General features: G+C 51.1%; 1 protein-coding gene across 3 annotated transcripts in view; it reads right to left on the bottom strand.

Annotated features, from left to right (window-relative positions):
- The window catches only part of AP3D1 (adaptor related protein complex 3 subunit delta 1), a 60,264-nt gene that overhangs the window by 23,047 nt on the left and 19,391 nt on the right, over window positions 1-17,826 (bottom strand). Inside the window, exons 3-10 of one of the 3 annotated variants that reach the window (XM_053581075.1) lie at window positions 15,589-15,669; window positions 12,403-12,483; window positions 9,025-9,132; window positions 7,276-7,408; window positions 3,915-4,054; window positions 3,697-3,770; window positions 2,625-2,674; window positions 677-726 (exon numbers count right to left, since the gene is read on the bottom strand). In XM_053581075.1, the coding sequence (XP_053437050.1) occupies window positions 677-726; window positions 2,625-2,674; window positions 3,697-3,770; window positions 3,915-4,054; window positions 7,276-7,408; window positions 9,025-9,132; window positions 12,403-12,483; window positions 15,589-15,669 (717 nt within the window). Of the gene's footprint in view, window positions 1-676; window positions 727-2,624; window positions 2,675-3,696; window positions 3,771-3,914; window positions 4,055-7,275; window positions 7,409-9,024; window positions 9,133-12,402; window positions 12,484-15,588; window positions 15,670-17,826 lie in introns of those variants that run through there. The other 2 variants (XM_053581078.1, XM_053581082.1) reach the window with 2 other exon arrangements.

Raw genomic sequence — 17,826 nt, 5'->3', positions numbered from 1 at the left:
CTGGGGCCTCACACAGGCCCCGCTCAGCAGGGGACAACAATGAGTCTGCACCTGCTATAAGGACAGGCTGGAAGAGGACAGATGCTGCTGCCCTCACCAGAGACACTAAGCAGGAACATTCATGGAGGTAGGAGCACATCCAATAGCATGGTGTGCCTCCTGGGGAAGAATTGGGATTTAGGGACTTACTTTACCGTATTAATCATGTAACTAAAATGAACTTGAACCAAACAAAGAAAACAAGGATACAACCATCCCAATAACCTCGAGGCCAGTCGGAGAGCTGCTAGGGCTCTGGGCTTGAGTGGACATGGCATTTTACAAGCCATGATTGTGAGGCTGATGATTCAGGGGTAAAGCAGCTTGGGGACAGGGATGGGCTGTCCCCAAACACAGATAAGACAGAGGGACACAGGTTGGCAGCTGCCAGGGTAGCTGGGAGCCACCAGAACACTCAGGCAGGAGTGCCTTGACCCTAACTCAAATGGATACACACACAAAAGAAATGCACACAACCAGGGTAGGCATCAGGCACACAGCTTGCTCAGGGCACAAGGAAGGTCATGTGGGGAGGGTTATCCAGTGAGCAGAGGAAGGTGGGTGTCCAGCCCAAGGAAGAGCACATCTGGCCCTGGGTGGCAACCCACAGGCCCCCAGACCTGTCCCCTGGACGTACCTGGATGCTGGCACTGTGGTTGGGCATGCCGGAGGACAGAGATATAAGCACTGAAACAGATAGCCAGGTCAGTAAGCCACCATGCCCATGGCCACTATGCTGACCTCCAAACAGTGTATCCACTATGGCTCTTGCCCCTTGCTGAGTGAAAGGGAAAGGACAAAAGGCAGAAATGCCACCATATGTGGAATTGCTCCTCCCAACTGCTGCCCACCCAGAACACGGCTGGCACAATGGGCTGTGTCACCAGAAGGCACTGGTGAAGTTGCCCTGAGAGAGGCCAGGAGCCTGGACAAGGGCTTCTCATGTCTGTGAGAGAAGGGGCTGTTGGGCCTGAACTGGTCCTGCAACAATCCTGGTCTGTGTGCAACGCCTGAAGTCCTTTGAGAATCTTGGCAAAGGCCAGGTTGTGAGGTAAGCTGGTGTGACCAACCCCAGTGGAAACCCAGGCAGAAGTCTCTATGACCTTCCCTGGGTACACTTCACGTGTGTCATCATGGCTCACTGCTGGGGCGTGTACAGCATGTCCTATAGGACTCCACAGGGAAAGGGTTTTGGAAGCTGGGCCTCCCCTCCCCATCCCTTTGCTGCCATGAACCACAGCCACCAGGTCAACAGTGTGCTAAGTCCCAGAATCCTCCCTGCACAGCACTATACTAGGTGCCAGAGAAGTGCCAAGTCTACATTCTTGCCCCTGCCCCTCACCAGGTCCCAAGGAGTCAGGCAGGCTGAACTCGATCACAGCCCTACGTGTTGGGCATATGGCCTCCCATCCAGGGCAAGTCCCATGAGAACTCAGGCTACATGGAATGTCAGGGCCATGCCCATGTGTCAGCTCCTATACAGCCACTTGAGAGCCACTATTCCTTGGGTATGCCTAGCCCTGGAGATGACTCACTCGTGACTACTACCTCTCCCTGCACCCTAAATTCTCCTGCCCCATCACAGGGACTCTTTTTTTTTTTTTTTGAGACAGAGTCTTGCTATGTCACCCTTACTAGATTGCTGTGGCATGATTCTCTTGCCTCAGCCTCCCTTGTAGCTGGGACTACAGGCACCCACAATGCCCAGCTACACATGGCCACTTCTGATCCCCCTGCCCTACCACACTCTCCTCCAAGGTAAGGGTCACCTACCACACTGGAGCCTCAGGGCCTTTCACAGCCCACACAGCTCTGTCACAGACACTGGACCAGGGATGGCATCTCATGAATTACCAAATGTCAGGGCCCCCCATGGGTCCCACCTGGCCTAGGGCTTCCTACTGGCTTCAGATAGGCAAGCAGACCCTGAGCGTCACAGAGCCTGGACTCTGACACCAGTTCACAGGAAACATGCCAGCAGACTGGCAACCCTGCCAGGAATCACAGCTCTGGTTGTTCAACAGGCTGGCAGCACAAGCTTAAGGAGTGGACAGGACTTCTCATTTACCATCCACACGCACTGTGACAGACCAACTTCTAAGGAGACCATCATGACCCCTGGGGGCAAGGAGCATCAACTACACATCCCTGGCAGCCTGGCCAGTCCTAATGGGCAAATTATGATTCCACCTTACATGATGTTTTTATTGTAGGTACCAACATTTAGTACCTATGGTGAAACATGCCTCAGATATGCTTTAAATTCTCGGAAATCACAATCTTGGTGGATCTGACAGTGAACCCAGAGCAGCAGGAGGCCAACAGCTCTGGGAGGCAGGAGATGACTCTCACATCCCAAAGGGACTCCAGAATGTGGCTGGGGCTGAGCTGCTCCAGAGCCCTGAACAAATAAATGCCCAACGTGGAGGGTGGTGGGGAATTGGGCAGAGATATGTGACCACCAGGAGGCCCTGCCATCCAGCTTTCTGCCCCTCTCCCCCGAGACTCCCCCAGCTTGGAGGTCCTCAAGGGAACCCCCCCAAAAGGATAATCACCCCTTCCAAAACAGGACACATCAGCCTCACCTGCAATCACAGTGTTCACACATTCATATAGAAGGGACATGGCAGACGTGCTGTGAACGGAAGAAAATAGTGGTGTGAAGACCAATTGTCATAGCAGAGTAGCAGTGTCTGCTGGACACTTAGCCCCATGGTCCTCAGGAAGGTGACCATACCATGCTCTCCAAAGCCCCGTCATGCATAGGCAGTCTATAAACTCGCTTTCCCAGGAAGGAAGTGTGAGAAACCCGAATATAGACGTATGCTACATGACATCTCAGGCACTGCCAGATGGCATGTGTGAAGTAGTCTGGACAGTACCCTCCTGTACTACTTCCGAGTTCAGACATTTTTAGAGGCATGAACACTCCGGCCTTGTGCTGCACTTGCCCCTCAGCACCGTCACCTGCCGGTGGTGCAGCCTCTGAGTAACAGGTGAGTGGCTGGGCAGGGGGGAAGCAGGCTGTGATGATCACACACAAGAACTGCTAAAGACATATCTCCAACATTAGGGAAGCCTGACTGTGTCTGAAATTAATGTCCCTGCCTGTGGCCCGGTTTACCCCCCTCCCTGCATACTCCTGTCGCTGGACTCCTGGCCCCAGCACTCCCCATGACAGCCAGTGGGGCTGGCCTGTCTCTGTCCCACAGGCAGCCTGGCCTGGAAAGGCTCCCCCCTAGAGGATATCACCCACTAGCCTCTCAGTTCTGTGACACCCAGACGACAAGTCCAATTTCTTAGACGTGGTCAAGCTGTTAATAGGGAACAGGTAGACACACAGGTAAAAGCCTCTGAATTGTGATGTGTTGAGTTTGTGCCTTTCACTGAAGGACCAGAGGCTCCTAGATCTGACTCCCAAAACCAGTGAGGGTCAGAGACAGGACCTGGACATTGGTCAGATACGAACCACAGGGCATCTGCCGATGTGAGCAAGTTTCCCAAGTGTGGCCAGGGGGTTGGATGACCAGGCCTAATTAGGCCCCCACCAGGAATAACAGTGCAGTGTGAAAGGCACACTGCGAACACATCTCAGCCCTTGCATTTCTGGCCAGGTGGGGCTGCCACAAGGCCAGGCTGGTCTTGGCCTGTGCCCACCTGTGGATGAGGTTGGTCAGAGGCTCGATCAGCTTCTTGCCCAGCCGTGGCTCCAGAGGGGTCAGAGCACCAAACTGTGGGGCGAGAGGAGCCGCGTCACCACCACCACCCTGTGGGCTGGGGTCCAGGCAGACTCAGGCGCCCACAACTGCACCAGCCAGGACCCCAATGGGTGAGATGTGTGCAGTGAATGAAGAAGCATCCCAGGCGCTACTTGCCAGCTTTATGATCTTGATGAGGACCCAGTTATTGGTAGACGAGGTCATCAGCTTGAAAAACAGCGGGGCCAAGGACAAGTAGTTCTTGGGGTTACGTCTGGCCAGCTCGCAGATGACGTTGACAGCAGCTGACTGAACCCCTGGGGAGCAAGGGGGTCTTTGTCAGTAAGAAGGGGGGCATCCTTGTCAACAAGGAGGGTTGTCTTCACCAATGGGAACCTTGTGGTGTGGGCCTAAAAGTACAGGTATAAGAACTGGTGACTTTCACCACATACACAGCCAGCCAGAGCAGCTAACAGTGTGGGTAAGGAGTTGTGCAGATGTGCGTGCGTGCGTGCGTGCATGCAGAACGCGCGCGCGCGCGCACACACACACACACACACACACTTCCTAGTTCTGTGACACTCCAGTAGCAAGAAGATCGTGGTGCCCAGATCTTCACAAGTGAAAGAAGCAGCACCACTTCGAGAAATGTAAATCTCAGAATCAGGGCAGAGAAGGGGAATGTGAACCTGGGATCCTGTAGTGACAGAAAGCAGAGAAATGCTCAAAAAATAAGGGGAAAAGACAGGTGGGCACAGGAACCCACATCACACGACACCCAATGGCCAACATGTGACAATTCCAACAAAAATATTCAAGAAGAAGGTGTTGGATTATGGCTCACAGAATAAAAGAAATACCCACCAGACCAACCTAATGTAAAACAACAAGTGAAGAAACAAGTGAATGGGAGGAACAGAAGCCTCTCCATCCCTAGGATTTTAACAAATAAATGAAGAAGAGAATGGAGAGGGAAGCATCGTCCTTCAGACACTGAACAGGTTGAGGTTGGGCCACCAACAGAGGCTGAAATTAGCAAAGAAAGGAAGTATTCATGAGTCACAAAATACCTCCCTACAAGACACCATCAGCTACAAAGGGAGAAGCAGCAGCTCAAGGGGAGAAGTTGGCCTGTGCTGCCTGACCAGTGGTTGCAGCGAGGGCCAACACTGATGAGACACGCCGGCCCCACAAGCCTGGAAATGGGCCCGGGTGGACACATGTCTCCTCCATGGGGCTCCTGCCCAGACAGCAGCTTCTCAGACTGACCAGGAGGAAACAGACCAAGGTACCTCAGGGATGTCTTGTAGGACAACTGATCCCTTCTCTACAATAGAGCCAAGATCACAGGAGACAAAAACAAGGGACTAAGATCAAAAAAGGTCTTGACAGGGTAGCACCTGTGTCTCAAAAGGGTAGGGCACCAGCCCCATATGCCGGAAGTGGCGGGTTGAAACCCAGCCCCGGCCAGAAATTGCAAAAAAAAAAAAAATCTTGACAATGAAACGCTATCAGACTAGAAAGGGGATGTGCAATGAAGACTCTGGAGCTTCTGAAACCCTCGGAAATTCGCAAGTGACAGGAATGACTTGTTATTCTGAGTTTATGCTAACACAATGGCTCAGGAAGAGGACTGTTCACCAAAAAGACCATCTGTGGGAATATAGGGTCAGGGACCTTGAACCCCACGCTACCATCCTGACCTCTGGGGCGGGGCCGGGGAAGAAAGTGAGTCCCAATCACACGGCCAGGCCCCTGGTCTCACTCATCATTGTGCCTGCATGGTGAGACCCCAAAGAACTGGGGAGGCCACAGTGTGGGGGCATCCTGACTACTGGGCACATGCTGTGCTGAGGACAGCCCCCTAGAGTTTTCTGTGGTACCCTGTGGCCCTCTCCACGGTGCTCCATCATCTGGCTGCACCTGTGCTGGCTGTTCCATCCTACAACTGACATCCTAAGCACAATGCTTCTGAGATTTGGTCTAGTGAATCAGGGGTAGCAGGAGCCCCTGAATTTGCAGCCGAGTGATCAAAGGTATGGCTAGCATCTGCTGCTGGGGGCAGGCTCCGCAAAGCTGGTGAAGGAGAGTTCAGTCTGTGCTGGACCAACAGTGTCCTGTCAATGTTTGTTTTGTTTCCTTGTCTTGATTTCATTTTGATCATACAAGGCAGAAAATTCTGGAGAGCCAGGTGATGAGCTTATGGGAATTCTCTATACTATTTTTCAACTTTGTTGGAAATCTGATATTATTTCAAAATAAAAAGATAGCGCAGGGGTGGAGGGTTCAAACCCAGCCCCAGCCAACTGCAACAAAAAATAGCCAGGCAGGCTCGGCGCCTGTGGCTCAAGCGGCTAAGGAGCCAGCCACATACACCTGAGCTGGCAAGTTTGAATCCAGCCCGGGCCCGCCAAACAACAATGACGGCTGCAACCAAAAAATAGCTGGGTGTTGTGGCAGGCGCCTGTAGTCCCAGCTACTTGGGAGGCAGAGGCAGGGACTCCCTTGAGCCCAGGAGTTGGAGGTTGCTGTGAGCTGTGATGCCACAGCACTCTATCCAGGTCCGCAGCTTGGGGCTGTCTCAAAAAAAAAAAAAAAATAGCCAGGTATTGTGACAGGAGCCTGTAGTCCCAGCTACTCAGGAGGCCTGAGGCAAGATAATCACTTAAGCCCAAGAGTTGGAGGTTGCCACGGCACTCCACTCAGGGTGACAAAGTGAGACACTGTCTCTAGAAAATAAATAAATAAATAAAATAAAAAAACTCAGCTCTAAAAATCCCACCCTAATCTTCCTGATCAGAGAGGACGTCCTGTACAGGGAAGAGGTACCCCCAGAAATGTCTGACCAGCCATCAGCTTGGGGTACTATCAGACAAGGTTTGGGACTCACTGACTGAGCCCACCCAGCCCGAGTTCCAGTTCGGGTCATGTTTGCCCTTCCGAAAACAGAGCCAGCAGACTAATCACTCTCCAAGTTTGGTTTCCACAGACCTGAGCCAAGTGCCTCCTGAAAGTGAGAAGGCTTTAACACATGCACTCCCAGCCATGCTGCCCAACGCATGCCAGGGATGGGATGACTATTCAAATTTAAGATAACCTCTCTGAAACTACACCCTCTGGTCACTAAGCTGCAAATGCTCAACAGCCCTGCAAGTCTGAAGGTGGCTCCCATGTGGATAACATGGTCTGGCCATGTCCTGCACTGCAAAGGTCACCTGGCAATGCTAGAACCAACCATCTGGCTGGCTCCCCACCTTCCCTGGATTGGGAAGCTGCAGGCCCATGGGGAATACAGGGCTCTGCTGCCTTACCCTCACCATGAATGTGCTGCACTGAGTCTCACTGTCCCCAGGGCCCAGGAGGAACCCGCAGCTGACCACTGGTCATACTGAGCCTCCCAGCTCTGCCCACTGTATGTTGAAGTTACCACAGCAGAAAAGCCCCAGAATGTCCCATGGGGAGAAGCCCTCCCACCTCCTCCCATCACAGTTCCCAGAGCTAAGCCACCCCACCCCGACCTTAACTCAAATCCACAAACCAGGGTCGGGGTCTTCCAACTTTTCCTTGAGCCGGGGGAAGGCAGGGCGCAGTGACTCGGGGTACTTCAGGAACACCTTGTACATGATCAGCACGGCCTTCTTCCTGATGTAAGGCTTGGTGTGCGACATCTGCTGAGACAGCGGGCTGCAGTCTACACCAGGTACCTCATTGCTGCCATCACTCCCCCCACTCCAACCCCTCCAGTCAGGGCCTACCCATCCCACGGACCACAGAGTAGATCTCAGAGGGAGCAGAAACCTGCCCATGCACCTGTGCTCTAGGCCTGGGCCTTGGAGGGAACAGGGAGGCCCGAAAGGTCACACAGGGAACCCTGGTCTGCCTAGTCAGTGCCTATAGTCCTATCAGCATGGCCAACCCCTAAGCAGGATGCCAAGGACCTCCCTACAGGCCTCTCCTGGGCTGTCCAGCTGTCTTCTCACCCTCGGTGGTCCCTTCCTCACCTGCTATTAGGCCCTGGGGAGCCCCCTCCCTCCACTGCTTGCCCCTGACAAAGCCCTTCCTGCCCACTATGACAGGGCACCCACACCTATCCCTCTGGTGGGCTCTCAACTACTCTAGTATTGGGAGAGCAATATGTCCGGAAGATCATACAGCTCCCGTCTCCATGCTACATGGATTCCCCACTGTATTGCTGAGGGTGCAGTGGACAATGCAGCACCAGGGAGGTTGGATGTGGCCCTGGGGCCACAGGCTGCTGACCCATGACCTATAGCTGAGCAGGCTGCACCCACAATCTTTAGGGCCATCAGCCAAGATCTAAGCATCTCTTTGTGACCAGGCTGGTAACGCAGAACCCACTCTGAGAGGAGGCCGGAGCTCCTTCCCACTCCATGTGGTCCTGAGTTCTAAGTGAAAAGGAAGAAGAGTCCTGCTAGAAGACTAACTGGGCACACAACAGAAGGTCCAAGGGCTGTCATTTCTCAAACTCTGGTGTTCTCAAAGGCCATCTGGGACCCCTGTGAGATAAGGACCATTGTCTGCCTGTCATCCTAGCACTCTGGGAGGCCAAGGCGGGTGGATTGCTTGAGCTTACAAGTTCAAGACCATCCTGAGCAAAAGCGAGACCCTCCTCTCTACTAAAAACAGAAAAACTGGGCTTGGTGCCTATAGCACAGTGGTTATGGCGTGGCCACATACACTGAGGCTGGTGGGTTTGAACCCAGCCCAGGCCAGCTAGGCAATAATGATAACTACAACAGAAAAATAGCTGGGCATTATGGTGAGAGTCTGTAGTCCCAGCTACTTAGGAGGCTGAGGCAAGAGAATCACTTAAGCCCAAGAGTTTGAGGTTGCTGTGGGCTATGATGCCAAGGCACTCTACCGAGGGCAACATAAGACTAAAAAAAAAAACTGAAGCAACAGAATCATTTGAGCCCGAGTTGGAGGTTGCTGTGAGCTATGACGCCATGGCACTCTACCCAGGGCGACACCTTGAAACTCTGTTTCAAAAAAGACCAGCTTGGCAGCTGTAAGGTATAAGGGTGAAGAAGGCAGAAGTGCCACTAGCATGAGCATCATAGCAAGGAACCAGTATCCTTCCAAGTCCTGGCCCACCAGGGACACCCACTTCCTACCCTACCAGGAAGATTTCAAAGGTGAGCTCAAAACCAGGCCTACTTCCACACCCCTGCCCGTTCCTAAAGGGCCAAGCTTCCCTGCTGTAATGCTTTAAACTGGGCTCCCTAGAACAGAGGTGCAGGGGTGGTGGGCATGCTTGCAAACTCACCAGTGTCATGATGTCATTTGCCAGGTCTCTGGCAAGATCTGGGGTGACAAAACAGGACAGACCAGTCAGTGCAACGCCAGTGTCATACTGGCTGGGGCTGTTCAAGTCCTGGAAAGGGAGGGAGAGGGGTTCAGTGGGCAGGTGCCATGGCTGTCACCATGCACATTCCAGAAGATTCACCTGCTTAGGGTGCAGTTGTGCCTACATCTGCCGCAGAGGGCTCTGCGGAGCTGAGCCTGGACAAGGAACAATTTATAGCCGATTTGACACTGTCACCAAGAGAGGAGATAAGGCAGGCCATCTGCAGACAAGACAGGGTCTGAGGAGAACTGGAAGCTCCGCATCTAAGAACCAGTCCAGTCTCTGGGCACCTCACAGGACAGAAGCGCTCACTCACTGATCTGCAAGCCTGGGAGAGGGCTGCCCCGATTCTGAGCGTGGCCCACGGCCCAAGTTGTAGTCAGGGCCACCTGCTGCCCACTGCTGACCCGAGGGGTGCCAGCTGGCAGATACCAGTGCCAAGCCTACCCTACCTATTACCCAGGCACAGAGCAGGTGGGAGCCCCACAGTACAAGACCCCCAGAGATAACCTCCAGAAGAGACCAAGAGACCCTGCGCCCCTCTCAAAGCTGGGAAAAGCTCCAGCCTGAGGACAATTCCATCTTGGGACCAAGAGACAGAGGAGAAGCCGGCAGCCACCCATGGCCTGCTCTGGACTCACACTCCCCAGCTCCCAGTCCCCAGAGCTTCCACTCACACATGGGCCCATGTCCAGCCTCTGCACTAAGGGAAATTCTCTCACTACCACAAACTTGCTCTTGGGGGGGATTTTCTTTCTTTTTTTTTTTTTTAATTTAATTTAATTTTTTTTTTTTTTTTTTGGCCGGGGCTGGGTTTGAACCCGCCACCTCCGGCATATGGGACCGGCGCCCTACTCCTTGAGCCACAGGCGCCGCCCGGGGGGATTTTCTTCAAGGAGTGTGCTGAGAACCATTTTAAGAGCTGGGCTATAAATATAGAAACACAAGCTCTAAAAGCCACTGCACTGCCAGCTGAGGGGGTGAGGCAGCAGCAGAACCGATGGTACAGCCATCGCTCCTTCTGTGACTGGATTTTTCCTTCAGTACATTTCACCACAGGGTCAGAGAAAGGGAGCAAGGGCTCCCTGGGCAGGTCTGTCCAGAGATGTCCAGGTATTCATGAAGCAGCCAGAACCCAGGACCCCCATGGAAGGAGTGTTTCAAAGTCACAGGTTTGGGCTCGGTGCCCGTAGCACTGTGGTTGTGGCGCAAGCTGCATACACTAAGGCTGGCAGGTTCGAACCTGGCCTGGGCTAGCTAAGACAACAATGACAACTGCAATAAAAAATGGTCAAGCATTGTGGCGGATGCCTGTAGTCCCTGCTACTTGGGAGGCTGAGGCAAGAGAATCACTTGAGCCCAAGAGTCTGAGGTTGCTGTGAGCTGTGATGCCACAGCACTCTACCAAGGGCAACATAGTGAGACTCTGTCTCAAAACAAACAAACAAAAATAAGTCACAGGTTTGTTTAAAGTGACACAGGGAACACAAACATCTGGAAGTGCATTCCTGTCATGATCCTACACAAAGGAAGCAGAGTGCTAAATGGTACAGAGCTGTGGCCATACAAACACCATTCCTAACCAAGCAGAAGCATCGTGTGCTTCTGTGAAAGGTTAAGTCTCAGGCAAAAGCAGCACCAGGACCTAACAGAATGGCTGAGCGTGATTCCTGGGGAAGAGCTGGATGACCTAAGGCTCAGGTGAGGTGCTCACACAGGAGCTGGCTGGGCACCAGGCACCTGAGTGCCCAGGACACCACAGCACTCCACCGTCCTCATCCCTGTCATCTGCTCATTCACCCAGCAACCCACTCTCTTCCTGCTGGGCACCCCAACCAGTGCTAATGGACCTTCAAGCCCTGTGGCATCTAGACCACAGGATGCACATGGCCAAGGCAAAATACCTAGTTCTACAACCCTGCTCAGAACAGAGCCAGGCAGGGATCTGTACCTCTTCCTGTGTGGGTGACAGTACACACCAGCATCTGCATGGCTGCTCCTCCACATGCCAGGAGTCCCCAGTTTGAGTCACCATCTCATCTCCCACAGGTCTAGCCCTCAAACTGGGAATCTGGGAGCCAGGGCTGGAGGCCTGAGGGGTAGGTCGGGCTGAGAGAGGGCCAGCTGCCCATGGATGGTGGGTCTGATTCTCTTAACACCCCAACTACCCCATAACGATGGGCAAACAAAAGATGCACGAAGTGGCTCGGCACCTGTGGCTCACGTGGCTAAGGCGCCAGCCACATACACCCAAGCTGGAGGGTTCGAATCCAGCCCGGCCCCGCCAAACGACAATGATGGCTGCAACCAAAAAAATAGCCGGGTGTTGTGGCAGGCGCTGGCAGTCCCAGCTACTTGGGAGGCAGAGGCAGGAGAATCGCTTGAGCCCAGGAATTGAAGGTTGCTGTGAGCTATAATGCCACAGCACTCTACCCAGGGCGACAGCTTGAGGCTCTGTCTCCCAAAAAAAGATGCACAAAGTGCTGGGGCCAAAGGGGAAATTTATTACTTGATCTTTAAAGACTGTTTTCAAATGCAAAAAAAATTTTCCATACAACAGAAAATGTGTACATCAGGTAACTCAACCAGCTGACAGGTAGCTCATACCAGTAATCCCAGCACTCTGGGAGGCCCAGGTAGGAGTTCGAGACCAGCCTAAGCAAGAGTAAGACCCCGTCTCTACTAAAAATTGAAAAATTAGCTAGGCATCACAGCAACCATCTGTAATCTCAGCTACTTGGGAGGCTGAGGCAGGAGGATGAGCCCAGGAGTCTGAGGTTGCTATGAGCTAAGCTGACGCCACTGTATTCCAGCCTGGACAACAGAGTGAAACTGTCAAAAAAAAAAAAAAAAGAAAAAGAAAAACAACACCAGACAGAAAGCCACCCTTAGTCAGGGAAAGGAACATGACCTCAGGAGGCACTACCACAAGGGGAAGTAGGATGGAAAGAAAGAAAGCAGAGTAACCACAGAGGCAAGCCTCAGTGTAGAGGAGCCTACTGACCTTCCAAGATCAGGAAAGGGGGTGTTGAACCCTCCAGCCTTGCAAATCCACCAGGGAGCAAAGCCCAACCCACTAAGGCCATCTCTTCACGTCTTCTGAGAATCACAATGGCCTACGGAAACTGTACCTGCTTGCTAAGATGCAAGATGCATAAGGTCTGTCAACCCTCAGACCCAAGAGCTCCTACTTCCTACTCTAGCACACATGCAACTGGGAAACCAGCAGATAGACAGAGCTTGATGGGAGTAGACCTACACTCGTCCTCAGTACAAGGAACCATGGGGAAGGCCTACCTTGCGGATCTGATTGGTGGTCAGCATAATGACATCAGTGCCCTCATGAAAGCTCTGGGAGGCAGCGAGGTAGCCAATCCGCTGTGGAGTGGAACAGAAGAGGGCATCAGGGTCCAGACCCACCCACCCTTCCTCAGGGCCATAGGTGGGGGGGGGACAATAGGAACCCCCATCTGACTGGAAGCCATATGTGAACTAAGACAGGTTTCTTACAACTACAGCAGGAAGAAATTCACATAAAGTTTAGAACATACGATTTTTGAAACACAAAGTTCTATCAAAGTTTGTCAAAGCCACCCATCCTATCACTAATGTTCTACACATTAGTGATACTTACAAGCAGCTAGGAACTGCTTTTCCAACATAGTAAGACTCAATGTGGTACTTTATGGCAGCTCAAATCCCTCTACCAGGCTGAAGTGATACCTAAAACCACACTCACAAAGCATATGATGATGCAAATAAACACACCTGCATAGGGAGCTGCCACAAATGTTGGCAAATACATTTAAAATAGTGTGCAAGCCCAATTCATAATTGCTAAGTCATGGAAAAAGCCCAAGTGCCCATCGATCCACGAATGGATTAATAAATTGTGGTATACGTACACCATGGAATATTATGTATCCTTAAAGAAAGATGGAGACTTTACCTCTTTCATGTTTACATGGATGGAGCTAGAACATATTCTTCTTAGTAAAGTATCTCAAGAATGGAAGAAAAAGTATCCGATGTACTCAGCCCTATTATGAAACTAATTTATGGCTTTCATATGAAAGCTATAACCCAGTTATAACTTAAGAATATGGGGAAAAGGGAGAGGGAGGGAAGGTGGTTGGTGGGATCACACCTGCGGTGCATCTTATAAGGGTACATGTGAAACTTACTAAATGTAGAATATAAATGTCTTAACACAATAACTAAAAAAAATGCCAGGAAAGCTATGTTAACCAGTGTGATGAAAATATGTCAAATGGTAAATAAAACCAGTGTATGGTGCCCCATGATTGCATTAATGTACACAGCTATGATTTAATAATCAAAAAAAATAGGGCGGTGCCTGTGGCTCAAGGAGTAGGGCGCCGGTCCCATATGCCGGAGGTGGCGGGTTCAAACCCAGCCCCGGCCAAAAACCACAAAAAAAAAAAAAAAAAAAGGCCAGGAATGGTGGCTCACGCCTGGAGTCCCAGCGCTGTGGGAGGCCGAGGCAGGTGGATTGCCTGAGCTCAGAGGTTCGAGACTAGTATGTAACAGCAGTGAGCCAGAGTAAGACCCTGTCTCTACTAACATCAAGAACATCGCCAGAGGAAGACAAAAAAGAGTACTTCAAACGAAGAAGAATGAACAAGGAAGTTGAAATTAAAAATAAAAAAATTTAAAAAAAAAAATAGTGTGCAATTTTATTACATTTAAAAAAAAAAATTTTTTTTAAACAGTCTCACTTTGTCACCCTTGGTAGAGTGCTATGGCATCATAGCTCACAGCAATCTCAATCTCCTGGACTCAAGCGATCCTCTTGCCTCAGCCTCCATGTAGCTGAGACTACAGGCACCTGCCACAATACCCAGCAATTTTCAGAGACAGGGTCTTGCTCTAGCTCGGGCTGGTCTAGAACCCATGAGCTCAGGCAATCCACCTACCTCGGCCTCCCACAAGGCTAGGATTACAGACGTGAGCCATCACGCCCGGCCCTAATAATTGTACAATTTTAAAATTGCACATGAACTTTATGGACACCCTGTATTTTATTTCTTTTTCTTTTTTTTGAGACAGAGCCTCAAAGCTGTTGCCCTGGGTAGAGTGCCATGACATCATAGCTCAGAGCAACCTCAAACTACTGGGCTTAAGCGATTCTCCTGCCTCCACCTCCCAAGTAGCTGGGACTACAGGCGCCCGCCAGAACACCTGGCTGTTTTTTGGTTGCAGCTGTCATTGTTGTTTGGTGGGCCCGGGCTGGATTCCAACCCGCCAGCTCAGGAGTATGTGGCTGGTGCCTTACCTGCTTGAGCCACAGGCACTGAACCACCCTGTATTTTATTTCTTCACCAAGTGTGACCAGCAGGGAGAGTGACTGTGTCCAGCAAAGGGAGACTGAACGTGACTGTGGTAGTGACCACAGACAGGAGCTCAAGGCCCTTGGACTAAAAAGCATAGGTGGCACTCACCCACTCAGAGGGTATGTGTCCTGACAGAAGGCCAACAAAAACTTTCACTTGTCCAGCATACGATGGCTCACACTTATAATCTTAGCACTCTGGGCAGCTGAGGTAGGTAGATTGCTTGAGCTCAAGAGTTCAAGATCAGCTAAGCAAGAGCAAGACTCCATCTCTACTAAAAATAGAAAAACTAGTCAGGCATTGTGTCGGGTGTCTGTAGTCCCAGCTACGTGGGAAGCTGAGGCAAGAGGACTGCTGAAGCCTGTAGTTTGAAGTTGCTGTGAGCTATGAAGCCATAGCACTCTACCCAAGACAACAAAATGAGACTCTGTCTCAAAAATTAAAAAAAAAAAAAGAAAGAAAGAAAAGCTTTCACTCAACCCAGGACTATCTCAGGACACATACCACCCATGTCTTGGGCCACAGTAAGAAAAACTATTTTTCAGATTATTTATTGACATTGAGATATGCTTATATGATAATGAAAAGGACAGACTAGGTGCAGTGGCTCATGCCTGTCATCCTAGCACTCTGGAAGGCCCAGGCAGGTAGCCGGCCTGAGCTCACAGGTTCGAGACCAGCCTAAGCAAAGAGCTAGAACCCATCTCTAAAAATAGCCGGGCATTGTGGCGGGCCTGTAGTCTCAGCTACTCAGGAAGCTGAGGCAAGAGAATCACTTGAGCCCAAGAATCTGAGGTTGCTGTGAGCTATGATGCCATAGCACGAAGGCAACAAAGTGAGACTATCTCAAAAAAAAAAAAAAAAAAAAAAAAATTGTTTACAAGGAGGATCACTATAATGTAAAGAAAAAATGCTCATAAAATGTCAAAGAGGCAACAGGACACACTCTTGGCAGAATGACCAGTACATTTTGGGGGAGTTAAATGTTTATCTAAATTTGTAACCCCTTGCTGGCACCAGTCCAGTTAGGAAAACTGGACTGTGTCATATGCCAGCAAGGCCCTGACCACAGAAAGGATCTTCAAGGACACTCCTCCCACCCTGCCAACATCTCATCCCTGAAGCCCACCTTGAATGTGAACTTGGAGGCACTCATCACTTCTATGATGTTGAAGGCTGCCCAGCTGATGTCGTACCCCAGCATCTGTAGCTGTTATCAGAGGAAGATAGTCATTTTTTACTCATAAGCAAAACTGTACAAGGAATTTAAGCCATGACATCTAATATTCCCTCCCAGCACATAGAAGGAAAACTCCATTCACAATTTCTCTCTCTTTTTTTGAGAGAAAGAATCTAACTCTGGGGCGGCGCCTGTGGCTCAGTGAGGAGGGCGCCGGCCCCATATGCCGAGGGTGGTGGGTTCAAACCCAGCCCTGGCCAAACTACAACAACAACAACAAAAAAATAGCCAGGCGTTGTGGCGGGCGCCTGTAGTCCCAGCTGCTCGGGAGTCTGAGGCAAGAGAATCGTGTAAGCCTAAGAGTTAGAGGTTGCTGTGAGCCGTGTGATGCCACGGCACTCTGCCCAAGGGTGGTACAGTGAGACTCTGTCTCTACAAAAAAAAAAAAAAGAATCTCACTCTGTCACCCAGGCTACTGTGCAATGGTATGATCATAGCTCTCTGCAGCCTGAACTCCTGGTCTTCCTACCTCAGCCTCCCAAACTGCTAGGACTGTGGATGTGTGCCACCACACCCAGCTCCATTCAGTCTTTTTTTTTTGTGGTTTTTGGCCGGGGCTGGGTTTGAACCCGCCACCTCCGGCATATGGGACCGGCGCCCTACTCCTTAAGCCACAGGCGCCACCCTCCATTCAGTCTTTTTTTTTTTTTTTTTTCTGGTTGCAGTTCAGCTGGGGCCAGGTTTGAACCCACCACCCTCGGTATATGGGACTAGCGCCTTACCGACCGAGCCACAGGCACCGCCTCGGAGTTTGATTCTTTTTTTTTTTTTTTTGGCCGGGGCTAGGTTTGAACCTACCACCTCTGGCATATGGGACCGGCGCCCTACTCCTTGAGCCACAGGCGCTGCCCTCCATTCAGTCTTAACACACAAAGTTCATCCATCATGCATCCCTGGGGCCTTTCCTTTTTTTTGGGACAGAGTCTCAAGCTGTCACCCTGGGTAGAGTGCCATGGCATTATCATAGCTCACAGCAATCTCCCACTCTTGGGCTCAAGCCATCTTCTTGCCTCAGTTTTTCTATTTTTAGTAGAGATGGGGGTCTCGCTCTTGCTCAGGCTGGTTTGATCTCCTGAAATTCAAGGAATCCATCTGCTTCAACCTCTCAGAGTGCTTGGATGACAGGTGTGAGCCTCTGCACTGTCCAGACTTTCCTTTCTTTTTTTCTTTTTGAGACAGAGTCTAAAGTTGTCACCCTGCATAGAGTGCCATGGAGGCATAGCTCACAACAACCTCAAACTCCTGGGCTTAAACGATTCTCTTTCCTCAGCCTCTCAAGTAGCTGGGACTATAGGTGCAGGCCACAATGCCCCGCTTCTTTTTTTTGTTGTAGTTGTTGTTTAGCAGGCCCAAGCTGGGTTTGAACCCACCAGCCCCAGTATATGTGGCTGGTGGCCTAACCACTGAGCATGGGCACTGAACCCAGCCTTTCCTTTCTTTCTCTCGGCTTGGTGCCCAGAGCACAGTGGTTACAGTGCCAGCCACATACACTGAGGCTGACGGGTTCGAAACCGGCCTGGGCCAGCTAAACAACAATGACAATTGCAACAAAAAATAGCCAAGTGTAGTGGTGGGCGCCTGTAGTCACAGCTACTTAGGAGGCTGAGGCAAGAGAAGCGCTTAAGCCCAAGAGTTGGAGGTTGCTGTGAGCTGTGACACCATAGCACTCTACCAAGGGCGATATAACTGAGACTCTGTCTCAAAAAAAAAAAAAGAAGGGGGTGGGGTGGGGGGGCATCGGCCCCATATACCAAGGGTGGGCCCCAGCTAAATTGTAATAAGAAAATAGCTGGGCATTGTGGCTGAGGCAAGAGAATTGCCTAAGCCCAAGAACTGGAGGTTGCTGTTAGCTATGATGCCACAGCACTCTACCGAGGATGACAAAGTGAGACTCTGTCTCTAAAAAAAAAAAAGAATGAAAGAAAGAGAGAGAAACACTCTTACTTTTAAAATCTACAGGAACAGCTGGGCACTAACACTCTGGGAGGCCTCAGGGGGTAGATTGCCTGAGTTCACAGGTTTGAGAACAGCCTGAGTAAGAGCAAGACCCCCCATCTCTAAAAACAGCCAGATATTGTGGCAGGTGCCTGTAGACCCAGCTACACGAGAGGCTGAGGCAAGAGAATC

The sequence above is a fragment of the Nycticebus coucang genome, chromosome 2 (assembly GCF_027406575.1).
Source record: "Nycticebus coucang isolate mNycCou1 chromosome 2, mNycCou1.pri, whole genome shotgun sequence".
Classification (NCBI taxonomy): domain Eukaryota; kingdom Metazoa; phylum Chordata; class Mammalia; order Primates; family Lorisidae; genus Nycticebus; species Nycticebus coucang.
The sequence above is the reverse complement of the archived record's forward strand: the minus strand, read 5'-3'. Positions and strand labels throughout refer to the sequence as shown.